This window comes from Hemicordylus capensis, chromosome 3, assembly GCF_027244095.1.
Source record: "Hemicordylus capensis ecotype Gifberg chromosome 3, rHemCap1.1.pri, whole genome shotgun sequence".
Lineage (NCBI taxonomy): Eukaryota > Metazoa > Chordata > Lepidosauria > Squamata > Cordylidae > Hemicordylus > Hemicordylus capensis.
In genome coordinates, this window is record NC_069659.1 from 282,996,502 (window position 1) to 283,013,671 (window position 17,170).

Sequence of the window (17,170 nt, forward strand, 5' to 3'; positions counted from 1 at the left end):
AAAATCTTCTTAAGAAGTGGTCTAACCATTGCCTCCTTCAAACAAGGAAACACCCTACCCTCCCTCAGCGATGCATTTATATTAACTAGGCCACCTCCAACTATCTCCCTGCTAGATAGAAGCAGCCATATTGGGCAAGGATCCAGAGAACAAGTGGTAGGTTGCACCGCCCCAAGCAGCTTGTCCACGTCCTCAGGCATCACAGATTGAAACTGATCCAATCTAATACTGCAAGTGGGATTGCTGTACTAGGGGTGTGCAAGGTCCGGAGGCCCCCCGGTCCGGCACGGGGGGGCCTGTTACTTTAAGGGGGGTGGTACTTACCCCCCCTCTGGCGCTGTTCCGTTTAAAGATCTTCTTGGGGCGGCAGGGAGCTCTGCCGCCCCTGCCCCCGTCGTTAGTCCTGAAGGCTTAAAAGCAACAAGCGCTAGTGGTGCTTTGACGCTGGCGCGCACGTCACAAACCTCACGTAACATTTAAAATAACAGGCCCCCGCCCATCCGGACCGCCGGACTGCTGAACCGGTCCGGAGGTCTGTACAAGTGTGCCGGACCGAACCATGCACACTACTATGCTGGACACCCCCTTCATTGACGCTGCAGAAATAGTGGAGTCCACGTTGACCTGAATACAGGAGATTTTGTCTATTAAAAGCATCACAGCAGAAAGTTTCTAGGGACTGATTTAAAGCAGGAGCAGGAATTAATCGCCTCACAACCCGGGATAGCTCTGCTGAACGCGAACCTGTGGATGCAATGTGCGTAGACCAAAATCTTTTTTTAGCTGCACGCACCACTACCGCATAAGCCTTCAAATGGGTCCTATGTTGTGTCCTGTCAGATTCGAGCTGAGCTCTCTTCCACTTGTGTTCCAGCCACCTACCCAGTCACTTCAGCCCCTGCAACTCCTCAGTGTACCAAGGGGCCATTTTAGAAGCAGGTTGGAAGGGACATTAGGAGTGATCATGTCTACTGCCCTGGTGAGTTCCCTATTCCAGGTTCCCACCAGGGCATTGACAGAATCACTGGCTGCACGAACCTCAAAACCCTCCAAGGCTTTTTGGAAACCTGCTGTGTCCAGCAGCCTTTTTGGGTGGACCATCCTAATAGGTCCACCACCCTTGCAGGGGTGAACTATGGCTGTGAAACCAACCTTAACCAGGTACTGATCCATCCATGACAATGGGGAAGCCACCAGATCCCCACCCACGGAGAACCCCTCCCCCCGCCGGCCGATCTGAACAAAAGATCAAGTCCAGTGTGTGGCTGGCAACATGAGTTGGTTCAGAAACTAACTGGGATAGGCCCATAGTTGTCATGGCTGCTATGAACTCCTGAGCCGCACCAGACAAGCATGCCCCAAAGATGATATTGAAGTCTCCCAGCACCAAAGGTTTAGGAGACTCCTGCACCAAATTTGCGACCTGCTCCGTCAGCTCAGTTAGGGAGTCAGTTGGGCAGCAGGGTGGACAGCACACCAACAGAATCCCCAATCTATTGCTAGTTGCCAGCCTCAAAAGTACACACTCAATATAAGTCAACTGTCTCACAGGGGCCCTGGTAAGGGAGATGGTATTTGTATGGACCACAGCCACTCCCCCCCCCCCGCCCACTTCCCCTAGCCTGTTCCACAACAGAGTAACCTGGTGAGAGAACCTGAGCCCACACTGGACCACTCGCCTCCCCCAACCAGGTCTCAGTTATACAGTGGGTATAGGAAAGAATCACCCCCTTTGATAGACCTTAAATTCTGGTTCCCTTACATCCTGAAATGAAAACACAAAGAAAATTCCCTTCACCAGCTGTACTTATCCAATGCAGCCTATAACATCCAACTGAAAAACATCACAATTACAGTCCAGAAAAAGTGTCAGAAATAAAAAACAAGAATTACTGAGATTGGAAAAGGATCACCCCCCCCCCCAATGTCAATATTTTGTTGAACCACCTTTTGCTTTAATAACAGCCTTGAGTCTGTTGGGATACTTCTCTATCAACCTTGCACATCTAGACAGAGCAATATTTGCCCACTCCTCCATACAGAACTGTTCAAGTTCGGTCACATTGGATGGTAGGTGTTGGTGGACTGCTATCCTTCCTGGATCCGGTCGGCCCTCCAAACTGGATGGAAGAGCAAGGAGGAAACTGGTAAGAGAGGCTACCAAGAGGCCAATGGCCACTCTGAAGGAGTTAAAGGACTTCATGGCAAAGAGTGGTTGTTCTGTGCATGTGACAACAATTTCACGAGCACTCCACAGATGTGGCTTGTTCGGGAGGGTCGCAAGGAGAAAGCCACTTCTCAAGAAAGGCCACATTAAAGCTTGTTTGAGCTTTGCCAGAAGGCACCTTGAAGATTCTGATGCCAAATGGAAAAAGGTCTTATGGTCAGATGAGACCAAGATTGAACTATTTGGCCTCAACACCAAACAGTACACCTGGCGTAAATCCAACACAGCTCACCATCCACAACACACCATACCTACAGTGAAGCATGGAGATGGCAGCATCCTGTTGTGGGGGTGTTTCTGTGCCTCAGGGACTGGGGCTCTCGTTAGGGTAGAAGGAAAAATGGATGGGGCAAAATACCATCAGATTCTGGAAGAAAACCCGCTACCCTCTGCCAGACAGTTGAGGATGGGCAGAAGATTCACCTTTCAACATGACAACGATCGAAGCACACAGCAAAATTGACCACACAGTGGCTGAAGGAGAAAAAAGTGAACGTCCTCATGTGGCCCAGTCGGAGCCCAGACCTAAATCCCATAGAAAATCTGTGGAGAGATTTGAAGATAGCAGTCCACCAACACCTACCATCCAATGTGACCGAACTTGAACAGTTCTGTATGGAGGAGTGGGCAAATATTGCTCCGTCTAGATGTGCAAGGTTGATAGAGAAGTATCCCAACAGACTCAAGGCTGTTATTAAAGCAAAAGGTGGTTCAACAAAATATTGACATGGGGGGGGGTGATCCTTTTTCAATCTCAGTAATTCTTGTTTTTTATTTCTGACACTTTTTCTGGACTGTAATTGTGATGTTTTTCAGTTGGATGTTATAGGTTGCATTGGATAAGTACAGCTGGTGAAGGGAATTTTCTTTGTGTTTTCATTTCAGGATGTAAGGGAACCAGAATTTAAGGTCTATCAAAGGGGGTGATTCTTTCCTATACCCACTGTACATGCCAGGTGAGCTCCCTCATCCACAATCAAATCATAGACAATTTAAATCTTATTCTGAACTGACCTGGCATTGCAGAGGAGCAAGGTCAGATGTTGTGGTAGTTGGAGCTGCTCCCTGAGGCCTGAGAGTTGCAAGGCAGTTGGAAGTGGAAACAGTTACTAAATCACTGATTTCCTTTCCTCTGTAACGGCAGCTGCTCTGCCAGTGCCAATTCTTTTATTTCTCACCACTACAATAATAGCTGCCCCAGAACTGCTGGATGCACCCCACTCCCCACATTATCCCACTCAAGTAAGTCCAAAAAAAGTATCTGCAAAAAGGCCTGGCACAACCCAATAAAAATAAAAGACCAGCAATCTCTAGCCCAGAGGTTGGGAAACTTAGGACTGGCAAAAGGAAGGACTTTTTCACACAGTGCATAATTATTCTATGGAATTCTATGCCATGGGATGTGGTGATGGCCACTAGCTTGGATGTCTTTAAAAGGGACTTAAACAAATTCATGGAGAATAGGTTTATCAATGGCTACTAGTCTGGTGGCTATAGGCCACCTTCAGTCTCAGAGTTAAGATGCCTCTAAACAGTTGCGGGGGAGCAACAGCAGGAGAGAGGGCATCCTCTTGCCTGTGGGCTTCTCAGAGGGATCTGGTGGGCCATTGTGTGAAACAGGATGCTGGACTAGATAGGCCTTGGGCCTGATCCAGTAGGATTGTTTTTATGTTATTATGAGACAGACAGAATATTGGTGAGAGCCAGTTGTGAACCACTTTAAATGAGATTCTTTTCTGGCATGACACTCAAGTACAAAATTCACATGCGTGTACCACACCTGAACAGTTTGTATATTTTGTTACCTTGTATCTTTAAACATACAAGGCAAGATGCAACCCAGTCCTTTTACCCCTTGCATGTATTTTAAAGAGACAAGTTGCTAGAAATACAAGTGTAGCTCAGGAAAATGGTCTGGTGATGATGTAGTTCTGCTGCAAAAATGAAGTAGATTTGACCCCATAAGTTGCCTGTATACAGCCCACCTGGGAAACGTTTAAGCTGCTCTGAGCTCCTTGCAAGATTCTGAGCAAGAGTAGGGTATGCAAGTGCTGTATGTGAGCATTTTGTACTCATGTATTTGAAGCCACAAGATGTAGTGACAGCCAACAACATGGATGGCTTTAAGAGGGGTTTGGATAACTTCATGGAGGAGAGGTCTATCAACTGCTACTAGTTGGAGGGCTATAGACCTCCAAGGATGCCTCCGAGTACCAGTTGCAGGGGGGTAACAGCAGGATAGAGGGCATGCCCTCAACTCCTGCCTGTGGCTTCCAGTGTCATCTGGTGGGCCACTGTGTGGAACAGGATGCTGGACTAGATGGGCCTTGGGCCTGATCCAGCAGGGCTGTTCTTATGAAGCATAGAGCAGAAGGCCACCGGCTGTTGTGAGTAGAAGCTGTTGCGCTGTGCTGTAGGCCTCCTTGATATCTTCTTTCTCCTTCCCTCTCAGGCTCCTCTGATACAATCTGTGACCTTCTGGGGGCCAAGGGTAAAGACATCTTATACATTGGTGACCACATATTTGGAGATATACTGAAGTCCAAGAAACGTCAGGGTTGGAGGACCTTCCTAGTAATTCCAGAGTTGGCACAGGAGCTTCATGTCTGGACAGATAAAAGCTGTGAGTAATAACCAGTCTAGGCCCAAACTGCTCATTCTTAATTGATGTTACTCAGCTGGATAGAGGTAGGATAACTGGGAAGGGACTTGCTTTGCTTTCCAAAGATTATATGCACGTTTATGTGTGTTAAAGGGATGGAAAAGAAGCAGTGTTGCCAATAATGTTGTTACTGGGCCTTAAAGACTCATCTTTTTAGCCTGGTTTTTAATGATATTTAGTTTTAATTTTAATTGTTCTATTATTATGTTTGATTTTAATATAAACCACCCTGAGCCACTTTTGTATATATATTGGTGTATAAATTTAATTAATTAATTAATACATACTGTGACCTATATTTGCCAATTAAACTATTTATATAGGAGTGATGCTGAAACGTTCAGCAGCATGCTATGTGAGCATGGTAGAGGCTACCAGAGGGCCAGAAATAGAAACAGTAAACCTAGTAAGAGATTCCCAAAGGTCCTGGATCCTTCTAGCAAGGGGAACTGCCCTGCCAAATTGGTTCTGCAAACACTTACAAAAGACTGCTTTTTTCCTGGGGTTTTTTTTTTTAACTATTGGATAATAGACTGGTTTTTGTTTTGCTTTTTTAAATCTTATGATTGCTTGGGGAGGAGCCACAGTTCAGTGACAGAGCCCATACTTTGCATGGAGAAAGTCTCAGGTTCACTCCCTGGGTTCTCCACATAGTGCAGATGAAGATCCATGCCTGAAACCCTGGAGATCTAGTGCCAGTCAGTGTAGAAAATACTCAGCTAGATGGTCCAATGGACTGGTTCTATATAAGGCAGTTTCCTTTGTTCCTCCCACTGTTCACAAATTTGAAATAAAGGAGAGCTTTATTTATGGAGATGGATCTGGAACCCTTATTCTCCTGAGTTAGCAAACTTACTTTTTTGAAGTGTATAGTGGAGATTGCAGAATAAAGCAACAAGATTTAATCCTGCTGCTCAGAAAGTAAGTTAATCCTTAGTGACTGTCTAGGACACCCTCTTGCCACATTGGCCAGAAAGGAACTTTCTGCTGGAGAGGAGACTTTCCCTTGATTACCACTGTGATGATGTCTTTTTATTTCTCCACTCCCACCCTTGCTGTTCAGCTCTTTTTGAAGAACTCCAGAGTCTAGACATCTTCTTAGCAGAGCTATACAAGTAAGTAATTGATTATTCTCCCCAGTGTAAATACTACTTTGAGTACCTTCATTTTACTGAATGGCTGCACCCTGTTGAAGAGATCCAGATTGACATGGAACCTATGGGTAGGGTGGGGGAAGAGGGACTCTTTGTAGCAGAGCTAGTGTTGCTCCATGCAAACAGCTCTCCTAAATGAATGTGTTCTTTCCCAGACTCACCTTTACATTACTCTTGCTCTCCTGTAATTTTTCCCCAACTTTGACCAGGCATTTGGACAGCAGCAGCAATGAGCGCCCTGATATCAGTTCCATCCAGAGGCGGATTAAGGTACTTGTGTAAAGAATGTATTTTTGCTTCAAAGTATCTTAGTTTGACTTTTACTCCTTGTGCTTTAGTAAAACCCCTTATGAAGAGAAGCATTCTGTAGTAGTGTTATGGTGAAGTGGTCATATCTGCAACACTCCAGTGAAATGCTCACACCAACATAACTGTTAGTGGTATCAAGAGCTCTCAGTGTAAGACAAAGCTGCACAACTTTGGCCTTCCCGCAGATGTTGGACTACAACTTCCATCATATATGGCCATTGTGGCTGGGGATGATAGTAACTGTAGTCCAAAAATAGTTGGAGGTCCAAAGTTGTGCAGCCCTGGTGTACGTCTGCAACTGGAAATCCTAAAGCTGCAGAGATGCGAGTGTGAAGCTAAAGTTCAGTAATGTTTTTAAACTAACCAGCCACTGTGAGAGCAGAGGCAAACATGGAGTTGAATTGCTTGGGTTGGGCCCCTTTTAGTGAAGCTTGAGAATTTGGAATGGTGAACAGTTATAGTGGCACTGGATTTGCTTAGCCACCCTCCGATCATGTCTTTTGGAGACAGCTAAGCATAGAGAGCTAGGCAATATGCATCCTAGGCCTTGCCTTCTTTAAAAGCTACTGAAACTCACAGATGAACCATAATGACAGCCTTAGTTAAATCTTCAGTTCTATTTGATTGTACAAGTTATAGAGAGAACTTTGAAATTGATCTCATTATATACACATTGTCCTGAAAACTTTTTTTGCCACAATACCTCTGGACGCACTGGATCCTTAGCAGTGTACTAGCTCTTCTCTATCCCCCTGCCCAAATTTTATTTTATCCTGAAACACCAAACCACAGCTCATGCTGGCCTACTCTTAGGTGGAAACTCCCCAAATACCAAACACAAACAAAACCAGGGAATACGGACAAAAAGCGAAAGCATAAACAGAAATCTGTGAAAAAACCTTCAACTTGCATTTTGTATACTCTTCCTAAGTCTGCTTGTACTGATATTCTATTTTCTAGTCTGCAATTGTGTCTTGGTCTGTAAACCTGGTAAATATTTGTAGCATGCTTTCATGTTTATTCATTAGTATTTATATGCATATATATGTTTACCTTGTTTAATGTTTTTTCACAGATTTCTGTTTACGCTACTCATAGGTGGAGCTGTATACTGCTGAAAGGTCCTCTCTGTCTGGGAATGTTTAGAATGGCTTTTTATCTTGTGTGTGCTGTTTTTGAATCAATCTCCTTAATCCATGTGTGCTCCAGTGTGTCACTGCAATGGAATTCTTCTATATACGTGGAGTTATTTCTCCACTGAAGGAACGGAAGAGCCCCTTGCATGCATTATAGCTCCTACTTCTACACGAAATTTCTGAATTGGAGCAAATATCTCTCTAACTTGCACTCTGATTGTAGAAAGTGACTCATGACATGGATATGTGCTATGGGATGATGGGAAGCCTGTTCCGAAGTGGTTCTCGACAAACTCTCTTTGCCAGTCAGGTGATGCGCTATGCAGACCTCTATGCAGCATCTTTCATCAACCTCTTGTATTATCCCTTCAGTTATCTCTTCAGAGCTGCCCATGTGCTGGTGAGTTCAAATCCATGGTGCTCCATTCCAGATACTGCATGCAGAGATCTGTCTTTCTGAATGAGATTACAGAGATTACTGTCTGATACCTGCCAAACCTAGATTTCTTAAGAGTAAAAGAGTACACAACTCTCAAGATGCATGTTCTAATGTGGACAGCACAAAAGGAGAGTGTTCCCTCTAAGACCGTACATGTGTGTGCATGTGCCAACATGTTTTTTTGATGTCTGCTTAGTTAATTTTAGATCCTGCTCAGGTTGAATCAGGAAGGCCCCACTCTAGTAGTAGTCACCTGTGATATAGTCAGAGCTTACTTTTCTAAGGAGTTTCTTTTTTTTATGACTGCAGGGATTTGTCAAAGTAAAGAGTGGCTCATTTGTAGCAATCAGCTTACTGGTATTCAGAGAGAGACACAGGCAGTTACAAGGTCCGTATCAGTACTACATGCAGTTACACAAGTTGGATTTGTTGTTCTCTAAGTGCTATCAGTGATGGGTCAGATCTCTGTAGGGATCCATGGTCCCTCACAACTGGGTCTCAAACTGATGGGTCAGTTTGTCCTTTGTCTTCATCTGACAGGAGCTAAATTGAGTGAGATTTACATTCTTTTTTGTATCTTCAGTTTTACGCAGTGCTCTGGAATGATAAATTCTCTCTGAAATATCAGCAGCATATATGTGGTAGTCTGACACTTGTGTCTGTTAGCATCTATACATGTGCTGCAGATAATGTCAAAACCACCTTCTCAGAGGATAAATTGATACTTCACCTTGTCTCCATGCAGATGCCACATGAGTCAACAGTGGAGCACACCCACGTGGACATCAATGAGACAGAGTCACCCATGGCCACACGGAACCGCACTTCAGTAGATTTCAAAGATTCCGACAAACGGCACCAGCTGACCCGATCTGTTAGTGAGATTAAACCACCCAACCTCTTCCCTCAAACTCCCCAAGAGATCACACATTGCCATGATGAGGATGATGATGAAGAGGAGGAGGAGGAGGAAGAGGAGGAGGAAGAATAGAAATGAAATGTGGACACCTTGACGGAAGTGATTGGCAGGAACAGATTCTAGGGTGGGGGTGACAGCAAAATTAACACTGATCAGGAGCCCTTTCTTCTTAGCAAATATGATATTTGCAGACCTTTTCCAAATGTAAAAGATTTTGCACAGGACAAAGGAGGAACAGACACAGGTGCCTAACTGCACTGCTCCACCTATAGAACATGGGGGTAAGGGGCTGTGTGTGTGTCCTTTGTCCCTCTTACTAGTGCATTTCATTAAAACTGCCTCCCAGGCATGGTTTGGAATTGGTACGATGAATGTTCCATAGTTCCTTCAGCAGTCACAATATTCCAGTTTCAGTTCAACACTAGAGCTGGCACTCTTTGGCCCTCAGTCTTTGGGACAAAGATGTATCCTAATACTGTATGCATGAAAATGGCAGCACTTCCAGGGCTGAATTCACCCCTGTCAAGCACAAGTTTATTTTTTGAAATGGTTTAATTCTCTCACCTCATTCTAGTACGGTTCTCCTGGTCGCTTTCAGTATTTGATTCTATTATGTCACACATTTTTGGTTTGTCAGATAGCTAGTTCTCACACAGTGGACGAAGGTATCCTTTAACTATGTTGCATCTCGCATGTGTTCCATAAAGACAGGGCTATGCAAATTAGTCAAAGTTCTTTATTTGCGACCCAAGGTCAGCATAACATAACATAACATCTCATAGCATAAAGAAATACAATAAGGAAGTAAAATATTTAAATATATAGATGAATATCCACAAACAAATGATCAATAAAAAATTTAAAATTAATCAAGGAAAAGCTCGCTGCTGCAACAGTACTGCAATAGAACAGAATTTAGCCACCTTAAAGGTGACATCTAAAGTTCTATCTGCAAGAAGATAGGAAACATAAAAATCTCCAGAGCAACCTGGGAAGGGTGTCAGAAGAGGAGTAAGTAAGGAACATCTTAAATTTCTATATAATAGCGCAACAAAACATGTTGGATGGATTCGACTTCCCCCATACCACATGGGCATAATCTATCCTCTCTAGGAATCCCCAGAAACCTCCCTGAGAGCACCGCTGAGCGTAACATATCAAATCTTGCTCTAAAAAAGGCTCTCTGATAGCATGTCAAGCGCAGGGCATTCAAATAAGCAGCAGGGCCCCAACTAAAACTGCTTAAACCCAGCCTCCTTTTAGTGCAATCAGGGATTCGGGAAAGTTCTTGTTGGATTTCGAAGTCCAAGAGTCTTTGTTTCAGGATCTGCCTGGCCTGGTTGTGACTTAACAGGACCAGGTAGTCCATAGACAGACCCAAGGACACAATTTTGTCCTGGATAGCCTGGTCCCAGGTGGGCTGGAATACATCAGCCAGGATAAGGGAAATCCATCCTCGGGGTGAAAATCTGACTTTAAGCCAATAGGTCAAAAATAGACAACCAGGCCCAGACCTCAATCTTAAGAACACCCAACTTGAACCTTAATAATGCATTGGGGACACATCTAGGTACTCTAAGTAGAGCCCTAAGGAAGTCATTTTGAACTGCATCCATAGACTTGTATGAAGGAAAAGGACCAAGTTGCGCCCCATATAATAGCTGGCTCCTAACTTTGGCCGCAAATAATTTCAAGGCGGCCGAAATGATCTCACCTCCTTTAGAGTAGAAAAATCTCCGGATAGCCAGAGAACTTCTCCGTGCAGTAAGAGTAACTTGATCTATATGCGCCTTCCATGAACCCCTTGGTTGCAGGGTCACACCTAAATATCTATATGTATAGACCTGTTCTAACTGTTGATCCTCAATTGACCATCTTAACAGCCTGTGCCTTCTTGAAAAAATCATGACTTTAGATTTTGAGTGATTGATCAAAAGATAATTGGCTCTACAGTAGAGGGCTAATCTTTTCAATGCTCGCCTCAGGCCCACCGCAGTCCTAACTAAAATAGCAGCATCGTCTGCATAAAGAAGTATAGGAATACACACACCTGCTGCATATGGCGAATGTAGGCTAGGGTCAGTTAAACAAGGGGCCAAATCATTGAGATATAAATTGAAAAGCGAGGGGGCAAGGATACATCCCTGCCTCAGTCCTTTATAGGTTGTTATAGGTTGTGAGAGTTCGCCTTTAGGGTGACATCTAACCCTGATGTTCGAGCCTGCATAAAGCTGTTGCATTCAAAGAAGAAGCCGCTTGTCGATGTTCGTTTGAGCTAGCTTCTCCCAAAGCAGTCCTCTAGATATAGAGTCAAATGCCGATTTGAAATCAATGAAAGCCACATATAAAGCCGACCCAGGCTTATCTCCATATTTCCCAATCAAATGACGGAGGATAGAAACCTGATCAATGGTAGCTCGTCCAGTTCTAAACCCGGCCTGTTCATCCCCCAAAACACTCTTGTCCTCCATCCAGGCATGAAGTTTGGCTAAAAGGTGCCTGGCGTACAGCTGACTACACTTAACAGTGGAATAGGCCGATAATTCGAGGGGAGATTTCTTTCGCCTTTCTTATAAATTGGCACTATAACAATGGTACTCCACTCTTTCGGGATTTGTCCAGTGGAGTCTATATAGGTGAAGAGCCTGGCCAGCACAGGGTCCCACCATTCAATATCCAATTGGATAGCCTCAGGGTTAATACCATCAAATCCTGGGGCCTTACCAGTTTTCATTTCACCTATTAATTTTTCCACCTCCAGTACCGTAACTGGTGACCATGCTGGAACAGAGCTAAAGTCCAACTTCCCAGAAGCTGAAGGGAACTCCCCGAGATTATAAAGATCACTAAAATGAGTCACCCAATCATTCATCGGTACTGCACAGCTGGCATTAAGAGAGTGGGTGCGCCACTGTGCATTCACTAAGCGCCAAAACTTAGAGTCATTGGCACCTTTAGCTGCCTCAAAGAGGTCCTTCCACAGAGATCTTAGGGCCAGTGCTCTCTTTTCCTTTAGAAGGCCTTTATACTTCCTCTTCTTAGCCAGCAGGTTGGCATTTGATGTCATCCTAGGATCCTGCTGAGCAGGTCTAAAAGCTGCAACCAGGTCCTTTCTAGCCACTTGGCAATCATGGTCGAACCACTCTCTGGACCTGGGTTTACGAAGGGAGCTCCCTAAGCTGACCTGACGAAAATGCTCCTGGATACGTTGTATCAGATGGTGATAATTATCTAAAACTCCAGAGCCTCCAGCTTCATCTAAAAGCTTTTCCCAGCTACACCTCATCTCCTTTGAATTTAATAGGATATGAGTCGAAGCGGCCCATCTGGAGTTCCAGTTCACCCGAATCCCGCCCAGAGTTGGAGTACAATTGGGGCGGAAACACTCCCAAGACTGAATGCTCCTAGAAGGGATCTTAATCCTTAACAAAACAGGAAAATGATCACTGTCGGGGTATGGAAGTACTGATAACTGCTCCATATATGGTACCAAATCACGGGAAGAAAGCCAATAGTCAATGGTGGAGAGACCCCGGCCTGCCCAGAAAGTAAATTCTGCAGGACGATCGCCAGGAACTGCACCGTTCAAAATGTTTAAATCAAAGCAGGTTGCCAGCTGGGAAAGGCACAGACCGGCCAGGTTACAAACCCTATCCTTAGCAAGTCGCGGGGGAAGCATATATGACCCACATTCCTCTGGCTGGACCTGCTTAAAATAAAACGGATAAAAGAGGATAAATTGATACTTCACCTTGTCTCCATGCAGAAGCCACATGAGTCAACAGTGGAGCACACCCACGTGGACATCAATGAGACAGAGCCACCCATGGCCACACGGACCGCACTTCAGTAGATTTCAAAGATTCTGACAAACGGCACCAGCTGACCCGATCTGTTAGTGAGATTAAACCACCCAACCTCTTCCCTCAAACTCCCCAAGAGATCACACATTGCCATGATGAGGATGATGATGAAGAGGAGGAGGAGGAGGAAGAATAGAAATGAAATGTGGACACCTTGACGGAAGTGATTGGCAGGAACAGATTCTAGGGTGGGGGTGACAGCAAAATTAACACTAATCAGGAGCCCTTTCTTCTTAGCAAATGTGATATTTGCAGACCTTTTCCAAATGTAAAAGATTTTGCACAGGACAAAGGAGGAACAGACACAGGTGCCTAACTGCACTGCTCCATCTATAGAACATGGGGGTAAGGGGCTGTGTGTGTGTCCTTTGTCCCTCTTACTAGTGCATTTCATTAAAACTGCTTCCCAGGCATGGTTTGGAATTGGTACGATGAATGTTCCATAGTTCCTTCAGCAGTCACAATATTCCAGTTTCAGTTCAACACTAGAGCTGGCACTCAGCTTTTGGGACAAAGATGTGTCCTAATACTGTATGCATGAAAATGGCAGCACTTCCAGGGCTGAATTCACCCCTGTCAAGCACAAGTTTATTTTTTGAAATGGTTTAATTCTCTCACCTCATTCTAGTACGGTTCTCCTGGTCTCTTTCAGTATTTGATTCTATTATGCCACACATTTTTGGTTTGTCAGATAGCTAGTTCTCACACAGGAGGCTACCAGAACTGCCAAACCTCCTTTCGCCCGTTCCCCTTTTACACTCGGGGTGGCTGGATTACAAACTACCCGAAAACCTTCCAGAACAATATCCCCCATTGTCCAGGTCTCCTGTAAGAGGAGAATGTCCAAACTGGAGATAAATTGCACCACAGCGCTGTCATCTGACTTAGAAAGCCAGCCAGCCACATTCCACGTGCAGCAAAGTAGTTCTCGAAAATCCAGTCGCTGTCAATGGCTGAAGAGGGGTACGTCCTCTGAACAAGAAACCAGCCTTGAATCATTGTTAACAAGGAGACTGGCTGCTGAGGTAAAGTAGGCGTCTGTCAAAAAACCCTGGAGCTTGTTAGATTGGATTTGGTTATTCTCCATAAGCGCCAGGTAAGACCAACTATATTCTGATCAACAGCCAGGGCCCCTCCATTCAGCCGGTTAATAGATGGGGGTTGCTTACCCCCACCTGACCTAGGGTTCGGGGGGGGTATCGCTTAGACTGAGACCGAAGACAGTGTGCACTAGTGGGGAGGTCTTCCACTACACCCGGGTTAATCACCTTTGTTGATGACACCCCTGTCATATACCTACTCCCTGTCACCTCCATACACAATTCTGATGAAGCAGCACCCTGACCTCTGGCACCAGGGATTCCCGGGAAGCAAGAAGAGGCAGGAGAGCAAGTGTGCATCCCAGCATCATCCGAGACCACTGAGCAAGGGATTCCCGGGAAGCAAGTAGAGGCAGGAGAGCGAGTGTGCATCCCACCATCATCCGAGACCACTGAACACACGGAGGCACACTCAACGTAGGATCGTGTGAACCACAGGGGGTCCTCTGACATCACAGGTGACTGCCCTGAGTCCCCAGGGGGTTGGCAGACCGCAGCCCCTCCTCCGCACAACAAGCTGGAATCTAAGCAGAATCGAGAAGAACTTTCTCCATGATCAGGTTCGACCTTCCGCCCTGTAGAAGAGAGCATCACACCCGCCTGCGAACACTCAGCCAGCGACCGAGTGACCCAGGTAGAATCGGTCCAGGGTATCTGGCGCTGCAAGAGACTTCCAACCTCCTCACCAAGAGACCCATCTTTGATAGAAGAATAAGGGCAACGGCCACTGCATGGGGGAGATTTCATAGACTTAGCCCTCCAGAGACTCATGCCCCTCTTAATCCGTTGCAGATATCTATCCGCTGGAGATTCAGCTGAGTAACTAGAGAAGACCCTCTTAGGATAAATACTCCACCTGCTCAAAAGGCGCCTCATTCTAAGCAGTGAAGCTGGGACTAGTTTATGTTCAAAAATTAACAGCAGTCTCAGAACATATGGGTCTCCTGAAGACCGCTTCTTAAAAGCCTTTAGATCCACTGTTTCCTCCTCAAAAGCCAAAAGCTGAGCTAGAGACTTTTTAATAGCAGAGATAGTGCCCCAGCGATGCTGATTGTACTGCTTAAGCAGGATGGTGAACTCGCATTGACAAGGGAATAATTGAAGTCCCCCCTCATGATCTAAGCTTAAAACAAAGTCATTTGAAGAAGGGTTGGAGGGGTTAAGATCCGCCAAGTCCATCTGCATGGTTTGAGTGCTGGCCTCCCGAATACCTGGGGGGACAGTTTTATTACAAAAGCTGTTCTGGAGAATGGTAACCCGTTCAAGTATATCCTCTAATTTTGACAAACTAGTAGAGGACTTCTGAAGTAGATGGATTAAAGTTTCCGATAATAAAGCCAAAGTTTTCACACTAAAGTTTGGCGCTGTTGCTACATCTTTAGAAAAAGAGGTCCTGGAATGGAGGCCAGCATTAGAACATGTATCAATATACACGGAGGAGGCCGTTTCTGGCTGAAGAGAGTTATCCACAGTCACACCGCTTTGCCTGGGAGAAGGAGAGGGGTGGATGCCAAGTGTATAAGAATCCAAAAAACTCTCTATAGCATTGTCTACAGAGCAACCTCAGTCGATTGAGCAAACTTCAGCTTCCCCTATGGTAGAAACATTAGACTCAGGATCTCCAAAACACCCCTTAAACTCATTTCTTTCGCCGACTCCTCTATCCATATTGGAGGAGGTAAGAAAACAATCAATCTTGGTCTGGGTGGATCCAGGGGTCAGTTTGACTTGTGCTTTAGAAGACAGCTTAGCTGGTAATTTAGCTTTTACCTTAGCCAATTTTCTTTTTGGAAGCTTATCCACTGCAGGACCACCATCTCCACGGAACCTCCCCCTAAAGCACCGCTTACAGCCTCAATACTAGCTCCCTCTGAGGATCCAACTTCCTTTCCTTTTAGATTTCATTACTATACTGCTGCATGCAATCATCTGGGCCTCTGTTACAATTGTTGTCAGTCCTGAAAATGGGAGTGGCTACCTCCCATAGCATTCTGGAAAGTCAGTTAATTTGCATAACCATGTCTTCATGATGTACATGGGAGGTGCAGCATGTTCAAAAGGTATCTCCTCTCCACTGTGGAGAAAGAACCTATCAAAATAAGTCCAATGTTCTTCTACTGAGATTCCGAAACTATCCCCGGCATGTAGTGCATGCATTCTAGGATCCTCTAAAACAGGTTCTTAATGCCACGTACTTGTGTTCAGCTTTGAATTTCTCTACTGGCAGGACTTCTGAATGGGTTGCCTTTATTATATCTGATCAGGAAATGAGAGGAAGTATATTTTTGATGTATACTCTTTTCATCTCTTTGGAATGTGTCTCATAAAGCAACCCAGAAAAAGAAAAGTTAAACCATCTGTGGAGGGGAGAAAGATAGTTTGTGCCACATCTCCTGGCCTTACTGGTAGTAACACTTTGGGCTCTGTATAGGAGCAACCTGTAAGATTCTAGGGTTCAGCTGACAGTCACTGTAGTGTGTAACATGAAGTCATAGTGGATGGAAGCATAGGGTCCTGGAGCCTGGACAAAAAAGCAGCTTCCACCTTCTGCATTGTTTCTTATTGTGACCACGGTCACATTCCAGCAATGAGAGTATTAGGAGGCCTGCTCCATTTGTGTCTTGTCTTTGTTGTTTGTAAATGGCTCTCATATCACCCTGTTGTCACCTGAGTTAAGTCTGCTATCCTGCAGGAGAGCTGACTGACTTCATGCAACTAGGTGATATATTCAGTTTCCTGAGGAGTTGCATATCCCATCCATTCTGTGCCATTCAAGTACAGAACGAACAGTGGCCCTATTAAGTATTAGACTTTTAAATTTTGAATCACCTGCTTATAATTCTGTTATTAAAGTACATTGAATTGCAAATCAGCAGGGCAAGCTGTTGCTGCTGTTGTGGATCTGCAAATTAATAAATCATGAGGTTTCATAATAATCTATGATTTGTGTCTAAAGAGGGGTTATGATAAACACATTCATCAGTGTGTTGCACTGCCTGGCTCATGAGATATGCACAGGGCAAGAGGCTGTAATTACAGAATAAAATATGCTTTAAATTCTGGTCCATAGATGGTAATTGAGAGATACAGGAGCATGACACAGACTAAACCTTTTCATGAAATGTAGGGATATCATGTTGACGTTTGGTCTCCTCAATCAGCAGTATAGATAAACTGCTGGTCTGAATCAAGTGGGTCAATAGTAGACATTCTGAGTTGATAGCTGGTGTTTTATCCAGAGGAAAACGTCAGTCTGGGCAAGAGTTAAGCTACAGTTCTATACAGCACAATAATATTATGCTTCTGTGGGCTGATTTCAATATAGTGCTACTGTGGTCTGCATTATTGACTCGTGGGGGTA

At 44.8% G+C, this 17,170-nt stretch overlaps 2 protein-coding genes across 8 annotated transcripts in view; one reads left to right on the top strand and one right to left on the bottom strand.

Annotated features, from left to right (window-relative positions):
• Positions 1 to 9,209, top strand: part of NT5C2 (5'-nucleotidase, cytosolic II) — a 144,951-nt gene extending 135,742 nt beyond the window's left edge. For all 7 annotated transcript variants that reach the window (XM_053305517.1, XM_053305518.1, XM_053305521.1 and 4 more), the window contains 5 exons: positions 4,680 to 4,850; positions 5,953 to 6,004; positions 6,253 to 6,313; positions 7,712 to 7,888; positions 8,673 to 9,209. In XM_053305517.1, the coding sequence (XP_053161492.1) occupies positions 4,680 to 4,850; positions 5,953 to 6,004; positions 6,253 to 6,313; positions 7,712 to 7,888; positions 8,673 to 8,918 (707 nt within the window). In that variant the 3' untranslated portion in view covers positions 8,919 to 9,209. The remainder of the gene's footprint in view (positions 1 to 4,679; positions 4,851 to 5,952; positions 6,005 to 6,252; positions 6,314 to 7,711; positions 7,889 to 8,672) is intronic.
• Positions 1 to 17,170, bottom strand: part of CNNM2 (cyclin and CBS domain divalent metal cation transport mediator 2) — a 296,053-nt gene that overhangs the window by 27,504 nt on the left and 251,379 nt on the right. The gene's annotated exons all lie outside the window — the stretch shown is intronic.